The sequence below is a fragment of the Acanthochromis polyacanthus genome, chromosome 22 (genome assembly GCF_021347895.1).
Source record: "Acanthochromis polyacanthus isolate Apoly-LR-REF ecotype Palm Island chromosome 22, KAUST_Apoly_ChrSc, whole genome shotgun sequence".
In the NCBI taxonomy this organism is placed as follows: Eukaryota; Metazoa; Chordata; class Actinopteri; family Pomacentridae; genus Acanthochromis; species Acanthochromis polyacanthus.
This window is the reverse complement of record NC_067134.1, coordinates 26,909,143-26,926,602: the sequence shown is the minus strand read 5'-3', so window position 1 is coordinate 26,926,602 and position 17,460 is coordinate 26,909,143. Positions and strand designations below refer to the sequence as shown.

The window sequence follows — 17,460 nt, the reverse complement described above, 5'->3', positions numbered from 1 at the left end:
AGTTGACATTTACGCTCAATACTCCTTACTGAATACTCATTTTTGAGATGTTTAGTTTCAAGTTAGTTAATACCTCCACCAAGGAGGTTATGCGATCGGGTCCGTTTATTTATTTGTCTGTCTGTGAACAGGATTTCTCGGAAACTACTTGTCGGATCTTCATGAAATTTTCACCAGAGGTGGATCTTGGCCCACGGAAGACTCCATTCAAATTTTGTGTTGATCCGGTTAAGGATCTGGATTCTGGATCCGGATTTAGATTTTCCAACTTCGTATCCTCTTCCCTTGGCGGAGGTCAGAAATCTCGGATTGCTCTTGTTATGTTCTGTCATCATTTCATAAATGTTTGAACTCACAGGGTGATTAAAACTTATTTATTTCTATTTGTCTCTGCCATGTAGCATATATGTTGTTCGATATGCTATGTTTTTACAGAGCTTACTGCAGAAAAACCTACTCAGGATCATTTAGACGTGGTTTGATCACAGTTAGGATTAAGCAGCGTTTAGATAATGGATACATACACTACCATCACCAGACAGTTTCATGTTTTCCATGCTGACTGAAGATAAAATAAATGCTAAAAGACATCTGTATGATGCGTGGCCTTCATTATATCAGAACAGAGTAGCTACAGCCACACAATCATTCTGCTATAGGGGGATAAAAGCTTCTGTGTATCCTCAAAATAATGATAAAATGTCATTAACGAATAAAAATCCTTCGCGAAACCTTCAGGTTCGGTCTAATTTTTCATTACAGCCAGTGGAAACCTTCTACCAGCAAACCGACATCCAGTGAGTCAGACGAGCATTTGAGTGACCTTAACTACTAAGAAACAACAAAAGGGACAAACGTAACTGCCTATTCAAGATACTTTCTAATACAGAAATCCTGAGGGGGGAAAGAAAGATAAGTGGAGGATTAGCAGTTTAGCCAGAGGCAGACACTTTGTGCTCAGTCTTGTCCTCAGTCTGGCTCTCAGCCCACAGTTGTATAAGCAATATTCTGTCAGAACAGATGACATGCACGCATCAAAACTCTTCTCCGTGGCCGACTCGGTCGTCTGCTTACGCTCATGCCCTGCACGCTCTTCAAAGCCATTTCAGACGCTGACAGGTCTAACTCCACTTAATTCCCATTACCTACCGTGATTTATTTATGTCACCATGCTGCGGACGCCAGATGCATCGTAACATGTGTGACTATTGTGATGTAAAAATGCTCCACATCTGCTGAGCAAGCTGTCTAATTAACCACACGCAGTTGTGCAATATTACTGTAGATTACAGATTATTGAAAACGTGGATTAGCAGTTAAATGTGATCGTACTACATCAACATCAGAGTGATCTGGAAATCTGTCTAATCATTTATTTTTTTTACTTCTAGATACATTTTTATCACTGGGTGAAGCCTTCAAATCCTATTTATCAATCATATGTATGAAATTAGAGCCACTAAAACAACATATTCTCTGAGTTTCTTGCATTTTCAAAGTAAAATATTAATCCGCATTAGAATATCTTTAGATACACTATCGTTCAAAAGTTTGGGGTGACCTAAAACTGTTAGTATTCTTCAAAGAAAATCATTTTTTCAATGAAGATAGCATTAAATAAATGATAAATCCAGTGTAGACATTGTTAATGTGGTAAATGACTGTTCTAGCTGTAAATGTTTAATGGAATATCTCCATAGGGGTACAGAGGAACATTTCCAGCAACCATCACTCCTGTGTTCTAATGCTACATTGTGTTAGCTAATGGTGTTGAAAGGCTCATTGATGATTAGAAAACCCTTGTGCAGTTATGTTAGCACATGGAGAAAAGCGTGTAAAACATGAAATTGCCTCGGTGACCCCACATTTTTGAATGGTAGTGTATTTCTAAAAAGTCTGTATCCAATTCCTACTGTACTTTTTAAAAATGTCTGATTGTGTGACTGCAGCTACACTGTGAAACAAAAAATAGCATATTTAGTGTTGGCGTTTTAAACAGCTGCTAAAATGTACATTCAAGAAGAACATTGCTGCATATAAAGAAGAAACCCAAAGCATGTTTTTGCTACAAAATAAATTAACTTCAAGGCAAATACTCCCAAGTATTCTATGAAAACTGAAGATACCTTGATACAAAGGCAATTCATTTTCCATGAGTGTTAAACTTTGAGGCCTTATTTACAACCTACAACCCGTACATACTTGTGAGAATTAGTGCATACTGTACTTGCTTGTAGACAGCTCACACATTCATTCAAAATAATCTTTGTGCCCCAGCGATACAATCTTCAGATGATGCAGAACCACCTAAATAAAATCTAGAATGTACAAATTTAAGCTCAAAATCATTACATGTTGGTAAAATGCTTAAATCAAACCCCTAAGTACTGCACAGTACTGAGGGTGCATGTGGTAGAATTCTATTGTATACATTCTACTTTTTATTTTTGTGCAATAAATATATATAATATTCAACATAAATGTGTTTAATTAGAAACATAAAGTAAAAACACATCACAATTGCATTACTGTAAACATGATTTGAGTACATATATCGCCTTTCTCGATACTTCCTTGCTGATTTCTTTGATTCTATCCCTTAAGCAGGGGGCATTTTAACAGGCTTTTACCAGGTTCATTCAAACAAGTTATCGTTCCATTGATATGACATTAGCAGGCCAGAAAAAGAGCAAGAGAAATGTACTCACCACATCTTTACTTTCCTGGGAACCTTGTTCCTGCAAGTCAAACAACAACAAGAAATCAGTCTACAAGACAAAAGTGAGGCATGTGAGTACATTACTGTGACGCCAAATGATCTGTTAAGAGATTCCCCAGCATGGAGGCAACCCAACTGATGCATTCACATACAGCCCTTCCTGTTGTAAATTAAACGTACTCTCATGCTTGACCTTGGGAACTTGGTAGCCTGGCAGGAAAACAGGGAACAATATGATGCTTTATTCCAGTCATGTTGTGCACCGAGGAATCCCTGACACTCTCGCCATGCTAACACCTCACATACTCATACACATCCCAGGGAAACCATGACAACGCTTGCTGCGTAGGAGGAGGGACGAGGGGAAGCAGCAATGAGTTACAGTGACAGGGAAGAAGCACACTGCATTGAGACTGCAGGGGAAACAGAACAGCCATCCCACACCACAACCAGGCTTCACTGCACGCCGCTGTAACCTCTGGAAAAAAAAAAAGTCCTCATGTAACGCATCCGCAAATAGAACAAAGAGTATTGATCTGTCTTTAGAGCAATCACCGGTTGGCACGCAGCAATAGATCTCATCCCTCTGCTCCAGCACTGACTGTACTGTACATCCAAGGCAGCGGACATGTTTTTTTTTGTTTGTTTGTTTTTTGCTCTTCTACGCACAGTCTCACCTGAATGCTAATGAGGGGAGGCTGAGCGCAGAAGCAAGGCTGGACGTTTGAAACTCTGCCAGTGGGACCAGAGGACCTGAGCGGACACGTTTCTGACCAGCTGTTGTACTCCACCAACACACCCGTTAAATAAACCACATGTTGGGATGCTTGAGCTGCAGGTGGAGGGCAGGACTACTGTGGATTTCTATGTTAGGATGTGACAAAAACACACAGGGCTCCGTTCGTGCAGGTGAATGTTGGAAACCACCACTGCTAAACCATATTCATATATATACTATGCAGAAAACAGGAGGAAAATGAATCTACCTGTGCACAGATGCATTCTGTGTGATGGCTGTAGTGTAATCATGGGTTCTATGAGGGATATGGAGGAGAATTTCTGCCCCATTTATGGTGCGCAATATCCATGTTTGCCATGACGGCCAGGCGACACATAGCCGGTCCAAATATTGGTCAATCACAAGCACAAATCTCTCATAACTGCTTCAATCAAAGGAGAAATAAACCGCAGACCATCAGCTCATTCAGGTCTAGTCTGGCATTATAAACTAGCCTGTGTCCAAACTGGACATAAACGCGTTTCTTTGGGCTTACCGTTGGCAAGAGCGGCTCCATTTGAGCTCCTTGATCCGTGATGTCCATCTTTTCTCCTCCTTGGCTTCACAATAGGACAGTCGTGATGTGCTTCCTCCGCCTCTCAGTGATACTGGGCTGACAGCGAGGGTCGCTTTTGTTGTTTGATTTGATTCCTCTCTTCTTCTCGATTTTTTTCCCTCCCTCACCCCCCTCCACCTTCCTCAACAATTACTGGCCGGGTTTTCTCAAATGGAGGTAGCAAAGCATTCCCGTCCTGCCCTACATAATTTACGCATGAAGGAGGGAGGTAGTGCTTCCCATTACACGCGTTCAGCCCTGGATGATGAGGCGCACAAGTGAGTCAGTGCGCACACTTTTACCCAGAAATGTACAATCACTCCTGAATAGATAGATTTATAACATCACAGTGAGGCACATTTGATCCGGACAAGTGTAGATCATCAAGTGGAAAATGCATCTATCATTCTGCTTCTCTATTTTAAAGGCTTCAAATTAAAATAAATCTATTTGAATTTAAACATATCATCTGCACAGCCATGTTGCAGTGTCTGATGTACCCATGTGGATTTTTCTCAATCATGTCGTGCTCCATGCCTGGCCTCTTGTTGGAGAAGAATCAACCACCACCGTGATCACTGTAATGTTCTCCCTTTAAATAAATACTGCATGATTTTACATTAAATGTGCTTGGCCACTCTCCAGCTACACAAGTGCTCCATCCCATCGTTATTTGTCGCCGCAGCACGCGATGCGCCGGCATCAGCCTCCAGATTACACAAGGATGCTGAGCTTTATGCTGGGGCGCCCCCATCTGGTCACACTGTGGAACTGTCCGATCTGTGAACAGCAAGACCAACCTGCAGAATCTGATTTCTCATAATGCAATTGCGTTATGTCACTCCAGGGCTACGCGATGTAAAGCAATAGAAGAAAACATTGTGTGATGTGATTATTGTCACAAAATAATGTATAATTTAATAATGGAAAGTGTAGGGCAGGTTTTCCAATGCAAGATCCAATGCAAACATGGTGTTGCTTTGGTAGAGTTGACTGAAAGGTTTAGTAATTATTAGACTTTAGGGGACAATTCAGCAGATTACTGTGAAAGACTGAAATCCTCCCAGTAAGGATTATGTGGTTGAATAATATGGATATTTATGTAAATCTTTTGTGAACTCAAATATGTCTATGCACCTCACATAGTTTTACACAACTGTTGTCTTACTACCTGTCAAAGTCACTTGAAATCACCTGGAATCACTTGCAATGTGTCAATACTGCATATTGGCCTTTAATACATGTAATATTTCTATAGATTTTAAAATTAGAAGTGTTTTTAATAGCATTGTGCAGCATTTTTTTCAGAGTATAAACTAACCTTTAATGTTTAATGTTACTAACCTGCCTGTCTTGTCTTTTTGTTATTTATGTTGTTATATGTAAGCTGCTGAACATTTGAATTTCCTTTGGGATTAATAAAGTGTCCATCCATCTATCCATCCATCCATCCTCAGAACTGATGCTGGTTATCTGTCAGTGTCATTTTTCACCTTTAACTTTCACCTTTAACGTTAACGTTAACGTTAACTTGCCTGTGTTGTTTTATGTTATGTCTGTTGTTATATGTAAGATGCTGAACACTTGAATTTCATTTGGGATTAATAAAGTATCCATCTATCCATCTGTTTGGGATCACTTGGAAATACTTTGCCAGACCTCCATCTCTCCACCTGGCACCAGCACCTGGGTAGGTGGGCTGGTCGTCAGGATGTAGCCGCTGATCCGGATCCGGATCCGCCCATCCAGGCGTCACATCACCGACAAGATGGCCGAGACTACGGGACGAAAGTGAGGGAGGAAACAAAAACACTGGCGAGCTATCCTTGCTGCAGATGCCAGACCTGTAGATCTTACTGGAGACAAGTTAGTGCAGAGGTAGAAGCTGGGTTTGTCCGAGGCTCCGTTTTTGCGGGTGACTTGTGCGGTGCACACGGATTGTGCTCCGAGCAGCTCGCTGACGGAACGTTTGTCAGGTCGCCTGCGTTGGCTAGCGAGCTAACCCGCTAACATGTTAGCTAGCTGACAACATCGTTAGCGAGAGAATCCGCTTTCAGAAAGTGACGGGATAATGTCGGAATGAATAGTTGTTGCTAAGTCCTCGTCTCCGAGAACTACAATTAGTCACTTCTCCGGGGGAGAGATTGAATTTAAGGCACTGGTTAACCCTTAGCCAGCTGGCTAGCAAGCTAACATTGCGGATTTCTTGGAGTTAGCATTAGCAGACGTCCGTTAGCTTGCTCAGCTGTTTCAGGGGGAGTTCAGGTTGTTCCGACACGGGAAAGGCACGCTGGTGTGTGAACGAAGGACCATTTTTTCCCTCTCTGGCTCGGTTCGCAGCAGACCTGGGTCACCAGGTGTCCCCCAGGATTGCTAACAGTGACTGGACCAGCGCCGGGACTGTAAACATAAGCCGAGCACATCTCAGCGCTGCGTCGTCGGACGAGGCGCAAATCCAGTCTGCGTCGCCATGGCCCATTCTCCCGTCCAGGGTAACCTGCCGGGGATGCAGGTAAGCAGAATAAATGTGCTTTGGGGATGGTTCCGCGGGAAGTAGTCGAGGTCACTGTCAGAACAAAATGTACACAGTTGGACTCCCTGCTGCGGCTTGTGCATCTCCACAGTGCAGTGATGAGGAGCACTCAGGTGAAAACACTTCAGAGATAATGATGCTATTAATGAATCAGAGGGAGTGCACGTCTGGAAACTAAACACATCCAGTACTTAGTGGATATATATATACTTAGTGGATGTATGTATATCTGCTGCGTTGTTTCTGTCAGTTGTTGACACGCTGCCAGTTGGTCTGCACCTGAACGCCACATGCTCGAAATGCTTTGAACGCAACATTTTCACTTGGAAGCGAATGAAGCTCTCTGGCTCCACTGTACAAAGCCCATGCACACACGAGCCTTGTTCTTCCCTGTGCTACTATCTTTAGGATTGTGTCTATAGGGATATCTGTGTTGGGATGATAGCTAGAGGAGGTATTTGTTCCTGATGTAAACTGCTTCATGCAACCGATTTGCAGACTTAAGAGCAGATTTCCTTACATGTAAATACGTGGGGTAGGATGCATATCAATCTCATGACATAATAACCCCAACAAGAGCATCGCTTTAAGGTTGTTGCTCGTGATTGTTCACAGATGAAACTTGACAAAGTAGCTGCTTGTCAGTTGAGTCTTTGTACATTTATTCTAGGTCTCATCCCAGAAATGTGAGCTGTAAATTTAGCAGCATTAGTTTGCCGTTTGACACCTTTGCACCAAACAAAACCCCCCCAAACATTTCACCGCTTCTTCAACTGTTCTGCACGCTTGTCTTCAGCAGAATTGCCAGTTTAGTTTCTCGAGTTAATCTCTTTAACGGCCACCAACAGGATCTTCTTTGGCGACCTGAGGCTCCCTCCTTGCATAATAAGGCAGCGGCTTCATTTTTAGTAATCCCAAAATGGACATACTGACCCTCTCTCTGCTCAAGAACGGAAGTTGTTCTTGTCAGCTCCTGCTCTTGTGTTTCCCACATAAGACCCTCTGGAGAGTTACGTCATTTTAGTTCACTTCCTGCGACGTTCAACGAGTTTTTTTTTTCTTTCCATTCCCCGCTCAGACACATGAAACAGTGTGCTACCACGGAAAAGTTGGAAAGATGCCTAGCTGTCAGTGGGTTCTATGAACACAGTTTCATCATTTCCCTCCCTAAAAAACTATTCACAGGGTTACCTGAGCTTGTCTTTGTCTTAGAAGATTTGTATGTAATGACAAGCGGCATGTATTTGTGTTTTTTGTTATAGTCAGAGAATTGTATTCTCAGTTATTAGTGGAATTTCTAGTCAGAGTGCATCACACGAAACTAAAAGTCTCACATCATGACCAAACTGTTCAGGACGAGCGTTTGTACCGTCACATCTCTAGCTGTAATCATTTTGGCTCCTGAGCCACTCCATAATCAGAATTGAAAGTCTTCATGTGGTCTGGTGTTCCTAAAGCATTTGTATAAAACTTGACCGTCCCTATCCATTGCAGTAGTTACTGATTTATGACGAATACCCCACGCATACTGTACGTTCATGTTGCTACCATAACTGCTGTGTAGATATCGTGTATAAGCTTTTATAGCCACAAAAACATGCAGCATAAATGAGTTGGGTAGCCTCATCATATCTACAAAGCTGTGATCATTGATGTGATAAAAGTACCTTAAGAAGCCGTCCATTGATGGAAGAGCACGTACACGACTGTTCAAAAGTTTGGCGTCACTCAGACAATTTCATGCTTTTATTCACGTGCTAAAATTATTGCACAAAAGTTTTCTAATCATCAGTTAGTGTAGAATCCTCAGAACTGATGCTGCCATTGCTGCTCTGTCGCTGTCACTTCTCCTGACATCAGCAAACCTTACTCTCATCTCACTGTTTGCTCATTTTTCCTCTATAGGTATTCCATCAAAAAATTCCAGCTAGAATAGTCATTTACCACAATAACAATGTCTCAACTGTATTTCTGCTTCATTTAATATGATCTAAATTGAAGAAAAAACTGCTTTTCTTTCAAAAATAAGGACATTTGTAAGTGACATCAACCTTTCTAACGGTAGTGTAATTGACCCATACTTACTCAGTTTGGTAAAAACATGCATTGCTTGTGTAGAAATGTTTTTTCTCAAACATTTATAACACACTGGTCCAGGTTTACAGCATCCAACAGTTCATTCACCAATCGATCATTGTGAGAAAACGTTTTTTTCCTCCAGTTGGTTATTTGTCAATAATGTTGCAAAAATACCCAAGAAAACCTCTTCAGTACAAAGACTTCCTACTTTTGCCCGTTTCCGTCTCTGCAGTGTCGTAACACTTGTTCAGATGTAACTCGATGTTTTTTGGCCTCTTTCACTGAAAGTAATGAGCACACAGTAAACCCCCAAGGTGCAACTGGGTATTAAAAGGACTAAAATGTAATTTTGTTTCATTTAAATGCTTTTTTTTAACCTGCATGTTATCCAATTGTTACACTCTTTCCCTTTCATTCTCCTGTGTCTTTCTTTCTGTGCACATAAACACAAGGTGTTGCAATGAGTGAATTAATGTATCCTGTAAGAATGGCACCCTGCTGGTGTTTCCTATTTACTCCCCGACATTCAGTTCTTTTCAAACATTCCTTTTTCTTTTTCTTTTTGTTTTTTATTTTATATCCGCCTTCCCTTTCCTCCCCTGCTTTGTCCCCCCCCCCCCCCCCCCCCCCCCCCGCCCACCTCCCCGCCTGTCGACTGCCAGAATGCCAGAGTGGACCCAGAGGAGCTGTTCACAAAGCTGGAGCGCATTGGCAAAGGCTCGTTTGGCGAGGTGTTCAAAGGCATCGACAATCGCACACAGAAGGTAGTGGCCATTAAGATCATAGACCTGGAGGAGGCAGAGGACGAGATCGAAGACATCCAGCAGGAGATCACCGTACTCAGCCAGTGCGACAGCCCCTTTGTCACCAAGTACTACGGCTCATACCTGAAGGTGATGTTTGTTATACTCATGGACAATATATCTCACATACATTTTAATTGAAAGTAAATAAACTAATGTTTTTTATGTTCATTGTGATCATGTCTTTACAAATTCCATCGTTATTTATGATGGAAACAATCGCTTATTAATAAAAAAATGACTGGATATCACTAAAATGTCAACTATGTCACAAAAAATCCCGCAATTATATATCGACCCATCCAGAATGACTTGAAAATGGTCCGTAATTCTAGCTTGGAAAATCCAAACTGAATCTCCATGTAATCTCCTATCTCCATGTTAGGAGATACAGGAGAGTCAGTTTGGCATTGGACGAATTGAATCGCGTTTCCCTCCTGGTACAGTTTGGTACGACCAATCATAGCACGGGAGGCGGGAGTTAATGCTGCGTCATCTTCAGCACCTGGATTACCCATAAAACACCTGCGCACCTCCCGTAACCAAACACAAACATTAACAAAGTTATTCCTAACACCGCTAATCATTCGGAAGGAGTCTTTTGTTGCGTAGCTTTTTCAAAAATAAGTGTTGTACTTGAGAGTACCCCATGTATTCGCAGATTTTTGTGACAAAAACGGCAGTAATCGTTCACCGCGACGCTTTCTCGACTGCATGCCGTTGTTGTTTGGACTACATGGACTACAAGGTCGATTTGTTTGTGCGTCACATCCGTGTTACGCTGATTGGTTCTTTCTCGTTCAAGCTGCATTCATTAGCCCCTCCTGTTTGAAATCGTCTCCTATCATCACAATGCCAGACTGCCTTTATTTGTATTTATATGAATACATAAATAAAGTCAGTCTGGATTTTCCAGGCAACCATAATTACAGAAAATTAGTCCAGAATGACATGAAATTTGTCCTAAATAACTGAAAAATGATCCAGCATGATGAGAAAAGATCCAAAGTGATTTGAAACTTGTTGGAAATGACAAGAAAATTGCCCAGAATTGCTCAAAACTTGTCCAAAATGACTCGTAAATTGTCCAGGTTGATATATAATTAAGGGACTTTTGAAGTCCATGGGATATATCTTGCATACATTTTTTATTTATATTTATTGAAAATAAAAAAATGTTTGAATTTTCACTATAATCATTTCTTTACAAATTCCATCATTATTTATTATGGAAACAATCACTTATTAATAAAAAAATGACTGGATATCACTAAATTTTCAGCTAAATAACCATCCCAATTTAATACCAACCACCTTCTAATGAGCTAAAGAATAATAAAATGAGATTATTCAGAAATAGTTTTTTTATTAAGTTGAGATAATCATGACAGATGTTTCTTTTTTGGCAATATATCAAATTTTAAATGGTAAATAACAAATTGTATCTGTGTCTGAGAAATCACTTTTAGCTAGATTGAGAAGAATCTTTCTCTAAAATGCCATGTGGTGTTTGGTTATAGGCGGCCATGTTGGTTTTAGGCCTGAAAACAGCAAAAATGTCAACTATGATAAATTGAACCTTACTATGCATTTAAAGTTTCCGGTTAAGTCCTTTTGCATGTGTAGTCAAACCTCCAAACGAGCAAAGATTTTTCTTCCTCTGCCCACTTTTCCCCCTGAATAATCCAAAATTAGAAAAAGGATTAGCCTCAGACAAACGGAGACGCCCACCGAGCCCTTATTAGTGTCATCATGACTTGTTTAGACTGCAGCCGGCTCCTCGTGATAAGCCCGTAACCACCTTGATGAAGCAGCTGGGAATATTTCTCCACAAATGCACCTAATGGCTGCTCCTCTCTGTTCCAGGACACAAAGCTATGGATCATCATGGAGTATTTAGGTGGAGGCTCAGCATTAGATCTGGTAAGTTATTCACTTACTTAATGCTCACCCTAATAGACAACAGCACTTAAACTCTTTTTTTACTGATCAGAGGGGAGCTATAATACAAAGAATGCAATTACATATTTAAGTGGTTTTTGCTGGCAACCCGAGCAGTGCCTTCCTAAACGAGCAGCGGAACTCAGTCGGAATGTGCCTGTTTTACGATCAAACTGTTCACTTTGACGGCTATAAATGCAATGCAAATACTTCAGCTGGTGGTAAACGTGACATCCAAGAATTCCTGCAGTGTGTGAATGTTTTAAATAGCATGTGGCAAGCTCAGCCTTCACAACAACAACAACTTTTGAAATGTTTGAAAGAGCTCCCTCCCACACAGTTCTTTCTATACGGATGTAAACTTACTCAAATTGAAGCAGAGACTCTTTACTTTGATGCGTTACCAGTTAGACGGATATATTCAGGCTCCGTTTAGATTTTTTGTTATAATCTTGCTCAAAATAATAATCCACAGTTGTCAATTTTTGTTTGATTTTTTTTCTTGCAGATGGAGCCTGGAGCTCTGGATGAGACCCAGATCGCTACAATCCTGAGAGAGATCCTTAAGGGCTTGGAGTACCTGCACTCTGAGAAGAAGATCCACAGAGATATCAAAGGTAGCCGAGCATCAGAGGACACAGGCTTCAGACACACACATATCACATAGCCAGTTAATGGTATCGACGTCCACTTACAGTTTCATTCATTATATCGTTTGTTTTTCACCGGGGAGTTGAGGTGAACGCTGAAAGGTTTCTGACAGCTGTTACCTCTTTATTAAATAAATGGCTGATGTAGATAAATAGCATCGATAGAAGTGTCTGCCTAGCTCCAACCTTTTCCACCTTTTCCCCTCCCTGCAGCCGCCAACGTGCTGCTGTCCGAGCAAGGAGAGGTGAAGCTGGCAGACTTCGGCGTGGCCGGCCAGCTCACTGACACCCAGATCAAACGCAACACCTTTGTGGGCACGCCCTTCTGGATGGCCCCCGAGGTCATCAAACAGTCGGCCTACGACTCCAAGGTGAGTTCAAAGCCGGCGGGTCGTATTTACACCGTACGCAGCGTTACGCTACTCTCACTCTGCTGCACAAATCTGCATCCCTCTGTCAGAGCAGCACTTTGAGATAGTACTCGGAGCTCACTGTGACAGACTACACCCTGCTGGAAATGAGCACATCAAAGAGTTTCTGATGCTGAAGTGTCAGAAAGCAGAAAACTGTTTAGACTGAGCATGTGGATACAACCTGAACTACACCCAGCCGGCTCTGCTACTGCACACAGCTGTTTACGTTTCTTAAACACACTCCATGTAAAATTACTGCACTATCAGTCCATCAATGAAATTCAGCCTTCATTTTGTTTTCCATCTCCAGTTTTAAGCTACTGGCTAACAATAGCGTCTTGTCTTAAAATGTCTTTCATCCAAGTAGTTTCCACTGTGCTGTCTGATGTCGGTTCTTTTGGTCCGTTGAGGATTGAGTTGCATATTTTGCATAAACTATATTTGCAGAGGCAAATCTTCCAATCGTTTACAGTCTTTGCTTGTGACTGCTCCATGTAGTTAAAACCACAAAATGTTGCGTTCCGAGCGACCCTTTTAACCCCTGCTAAAAAGCATCTCAGTACATAAATGTTTGAGATCTTGATTTTAATGTAGTGCCTAATTTTTTTCAACATGCTGAAACTGAAAACATCCTGAATGGAAGTAAATCCACTGGCATCCTTATCTTGTCCACAATACCCTTTTAGAAACTGCCACATTTCAAGAGCCCAGGGTAACTGCAGATCTGCCACACAACTTTGACTTTCGTGCATACTCCACTCGGTGCATGATGACATATTCGTCCGCTCCGCTTGCCAACTAGTTCCACAAAACCGGTTCCAACATTACGACAAATCTCCGTACGTCGTAAACCGAGGACCCAACCGTAACCGACATAACAACGAAACGCCCTTAGGTTGAGGACGTTGTAAACCAAGGACCCAACCGCAACCAGCTCCGACGAAACAGCGTAGGTCGAGGATGTCGTAAACCGAGGACCCAGCCACAACTGTAACTGCAGCCGACGTGACGCTGTAGGTTGAAGACGTCGAAAACCGAGGACCCAACCGTAACCGACATAACGAAACGCCTTAGGTTGAGGACGTTGTAAACCGAGGACCCTCATACTGTTAAAAGAAATGCTCATGTTTCAACGATTGTCTATATTTCACAGTCCTTCCATGAGTTGAAAAATGTTGATATCACATTTGTTCTTGTACACGTACAGAAACTGATATTGCACATTTCTGTTTTTTTAGTGTACAAAATATTTCTAAAACACAGATTAAACATGTTGGCGTTACGGGTTGGGGTTGGTGTGATTTTAGTGCTGGTTATAAATGTTGTGTATTCATAGTTCTCACCATGTCTCCTGTGCATTCCAGGCAGATATCTGGTCTCTGGGCATCACAGCTATCGAGCTGGCGAAAGGCGAGCCGCCCCACTCAGAGCTCCATCCCATGAAGGTTTTATTCCTCATCCCAAAGAACAACCCGCCCACACTGGAGGGAAACTACAGCAAACCGCTCAAGGAGTTTGTGGAGGCCTGCCTCAACAAAGAGCCCAGTTTTGTAAGCAGTGGTTGGTTGTTTTTCTGTGCAGACTTTTGCCAGACGGCGTCACCTGGTCTTCTCACTTCTCTGCCTTTCTACAGAGGCCGACTGCCAAAGAGCTGCTGAAGCATAAACTGATAGTTCGCCATGCGAAAAAGACCTCCTACCTGACCGAGCTGGTTGACAAGTACAAGAGGTGGAAGGCAGAGCAGTCCAGAACCACAGAGTCCAGTTCCGATGAGTCAGACTCGTAAGTGGATTTAGACTTTTTGTTTTTGCTGCACCAACAGACACAAACTCATCCAGTAGAAGTAGAGAAACCTCCTCTGTGCTGTTTGTCCTCCCACATTTTTTTATGACAAACTTCAAGCACTCTACGCATGACTGAATGATTAAATCCTCTTTAATGTCTGTCAAATCAGAGAGCAGGACGGCCAGGCGTCGGGCGGGAACGACTTTGGCAGTGACGACTGGATCTTCACCATCCGAGAGAAGGACCCCAAGAAGCTACAGAACGGAGAGGGGCAGTCAGGGGCAACAGACCAGGTGAGGCACGAGCAGATCACGCCTTCTGTTTGCTGTTTTAAGTGCTGAACCGTTTGCATCTTTCGCCACTTCGAGGGAACAGATTGGCAGGTTGCTGACACGCCAGGTGAAGCTGCACTGCCTTAATTTCCTTCCAACGTGTTCCATCTCGTGTGTCTTTTTTTTTTCCATAGACGAAAGACATTCCAAAGAGGCCTTATTCACAGAGCCTGGCCACAGTCATCTCTCCTGCATTAGCTGAGGTAAGGAGCTCCAAACTGTCCACTGGAGCAGCAGGCTTTGCTCAGAGGACTAGCACTACTTCTTATTTGTATCTGTAGTGAGATTCTAAACAGATAGCACTAAAAAACAATGCTTTTCTTTCAAAAATAAAGACATTTCTCTGGGACCCCAAACTTTTGAATAGTAACCATTTGTATAAGTTCTCACTGTATACTCCTCTGGTTCCTGTCTGTGTCCTCCTTTGCAGCTTAAGGCGCGACAGGAGCAGGTGAACGGGAACCCTTTAGTCCTGGATGAGCTGAGGGAGGCCATCCTGCTGGCCGAGGAGGCCTACCCTGGCATCTCCGACTCCCTGGTGGCTCACATGGTGCACCGGCTCCAGAGGTAGCGGCTCCGCTCACATTTTAACGCCCGCAAGTCGATGACGGCAACGGTTGACCGCAGTTTGTTTTTCTTCTACAGTTTCTCCACAAGCAGGACGTCCTCCTCCTCCCCCTAGTGATTGGCTCTCTGCCCCAGCCCAGCTCTCCCAGGCCCCCCCCCAAACCAACACCACAGCCAGGCCAGAGGGTTAAAAGTCAGGGGTTAAGTCATTCAATACCAGCTGACTGCATTCGACCTCCCGCGTGGGGAGGGAGAGGGGGGGTACTAAACCTAGCCTGTACAAATTACTGAACTCCAAAGCGGAGGAGAAAAGAGAAACTCCGGAGAGCCTCAGGAGGAGAAGTTGAAAAGGCCGTGACGGGACAAAGTCGGAGCCAGAAAAACGGCAACCGCCAAGTCAGACTCTGAGCTCCGTACACGAGAGACTCCTCATAGAATCTGCTCGACGAAGGAGCCCGAAAATCTCCCCTGAAATCCACGGCAAGACTTCAGTCCCCCCTCTTAATGCAGGCCTCATATCCCCAGAACCTCTGAAAGCATGCTTGATGAACCTGCAGGGATATTATCTTCGTGTGCGAGCTGTGTGTGGGCATCCGTGAGTGTGTGCGTATGTTCGACTCCCTGTTTAGGCAAATTGCAGCATTCTTAACGAAACCTCAGGTAAAGTGCTTTAAGTGGACTTGGTCCTCCGAGGCAGTGGGAGGGGAGGGGGGCTCGCCATGCTGTACATGATTACAAGTTGTCATTGCGAGGAAATGAATCACTGTGTACAAAATGGTCATGCGCATTTTGTAGATACTGATAATGTTTAAAAGTAGATATTTAAAGATCTTCAAAAGTTAGTCGGAGAGAGAAAGGAACAGAAAATGCCTTGCCTTTTCGAGATGCACACGTCTGCATTCTGGCATTTCATCCGAGATTTAGTTAGTTTTCTTTTACTCGTCGGTGAGTGAGATTCATCAGTGTTTGAGTTCCAATCTCCCATTTCAATCATCAGACTAACTACGATACTAAACTTACTTTGTTTAGAGCCAGAAGCGTTTCCTTTGTTTTAGTAGTTGACGGGGAGAGCCGCTTCCCACGCTTATGTTTAGACAATTATCAGTTTTTAAATTGTGTAGGTCAAGAATGAAGGTAGAGGACAATTAACGAGGAGGAACGCCGATATCGTGAAGTATTATTTCTCCTTAGCAGTGCTTAGAAACTAAAGTAAAGGCGCTGAATAAAGTGGCAAGGACCATAGAAGGCAATCATGTTATGACACTTTGCTCACGGCCAAATGAGACGAGCTGCAGAATCCAACGCCATCCTTATTATCCACACATTTCTGTTCTCACTTCCACACCGTGCTATAGAAGTGCCATGTCCTCTTTTATGCTTTCACCAGATATTTCTAGTATGATTTGCACCTTTTTTTTTTTTGTTCTAATTTTCAGATCAGTTTTTTGCACTTTGAAAGTGTGTCGAGTATTTAAAGAAACTTGTAAGAGGAAAAAAAAGAAAAAAACAAACCGAAAAATGTCGCTAATAGCCATGTTTTACTATATATGTTTACTTAAGAGTTCCAGAATTTACTACTGTGCTAATGCAGCAATAATGTTGAGGAGTTGCATCAAGACGCACTTGTCAACACAGGGATTGAAAGAAATTAAGAAATATCTGATATTTTTGTAACCGCAAAGAGTTGAGTATGGAAATATGGAATGCTTTATGGATATGGGCACCTGCCTCTGGCAAAAAAAAATAAAAAATCTATACCTTACAGAAAAACATATGCTACGGAAATAACTACAAAAATGTGTACATTTGGTCTCCTTTATCATAGCTGACAGTTTATAGTACTGTATATAATCTTTGCTTGTGTCATTTGAGAACTCCCAATTTAAATGTAAGCTCCTTGTAAGCTTTCAAAGTGACATGAGAAATAAAGATCTAATGCTAACTGAGAACTTTGTGTCTTTCATGTCTCATTTTCCGGAGCTAGAAATCATTTTTTTTAACCATCATGCAGGTCAGATAGACGTAAAACGACTGGGGAAAATAAGGCCTAAGCACAGTAAGTAGCAGAAGTGAGTATTGCATTGGTTGTAAGTTGAAAAGTAGAAAAATTTGGTTCGAGTTAACAGTTTTATGCGACAAAAACAAGCAGCAGTTCCACATAGGAGGCTGGAACTAAATAACATTTGTCATTTGCACTTGACAAATGAAAGAAAAGATTCACAAAATACATTTTCTGTTGATAATTTTCTTGAGTAATCTGTTGTATTTTACAGAAACTATGCTAGTAGTAGCAGTCAGGGCTTT

General features: G+C 42.3%; 2 protein-coding genes across 4 annotated transcripts in view; one reads left to right on the top strand and one right to left on the bottom strand.

Annotated features, from left to right (window-relative positions):
- Window positions 1-4,353, bottom strand: part of LOC110966759 (sodium-driven chloride bicarbonate exchanger-like) — a 52,462-nt gene extending 48,109 nt beyond the window's left edge. For both annotated transcript variants that reach the window (XM_051943294.1, XM_051943295.1), the window contains exons 1-2: window positions 3,994-4,353; window positions 2,709-2,738 (exon numbers count right to left, since the gene is read on the bottom strand). In XM_051943294.1, the coding sequence (XP_051799254.1) occupies window positions 2,709-2,738; window positions 3,994-4,041 (78 nt within the window). In that variant the 5' untranslated portion in view covers window positions 4,042-4,353. The remainder of the gene's footprint in view (window positions 1-2,708; window positions 2,739-3,993) is intronic.
- Window positions 4,354-5,798: 1,445 nt separating this feature from the next.
- Window positions 5,799-17,105, top strand: stk24b (serine/threonine kinase 24b (STE20 homolog, yeast)). Of its 2 annotated transcripts, XM_051943376.1 has the most exons (11): window positions 5,799-6,565; window positions 9,328-9,558; window positions 11,335-11,391; window positions 11,918-12,026; window positions 12,273-12,430; window positions 13,837-14,022; window positions 14,106-14,254; window positions 14,427-14,550; window positions 14,724-14,792; window positions 15,020-15,156; window positions 15,235-17,105. In XM_051943376.1, exons 1-11 carry the CDS (start codon window positions 6,524-6,526, stop codon window positions 15,269-15,271), a joined length of 1,299 nt encoding a protein of 432 aa, XP_051799336.1. In that variant the 5' UTR covers window positions 5,799-6,523; the 3' UTR covers window positions 15,272-17,105. The 2 variants fall into 2 exon arrangements, with proteins under 2 accessions (XP_051799336.1, XP_051799337.1); XM_051943377.1 differs by lacking the exon at window positions 15,235-17,105 and having other exon boundaries at window positions 15,020-15,160.
- Window positions 17,106-17,460: the final 355 nt, after the last annotated feature.

What these genes read in the sequence shown, in the direction of transcription:
- stk24b (XM_051943376.1), top strand. Translation starts at nt 6,524, where the DNA reads ATGGCCCATTCTCCCGTCCAGGGTAACCTGCCGGGGATGCAG. An exon ending in GAGGCTCAGCATTAGATCTG is followed by an intron (nt 11,392 to 11,917) that starts GTAAGTTATTCA and finishes TTTTTCTTGCAG; the next exon opens with ATGGAGCCTGGAGCTCTGGA. An exon ending in ATGGTGCACCGGCTCCAGAG is followed by an intron (nt 15,157 to 15,234) that starts GTAGCGGCTCCG and finishes TTTCTTCTACAG; the next exon opens with TTTCTCCACAAGCAGGACGT.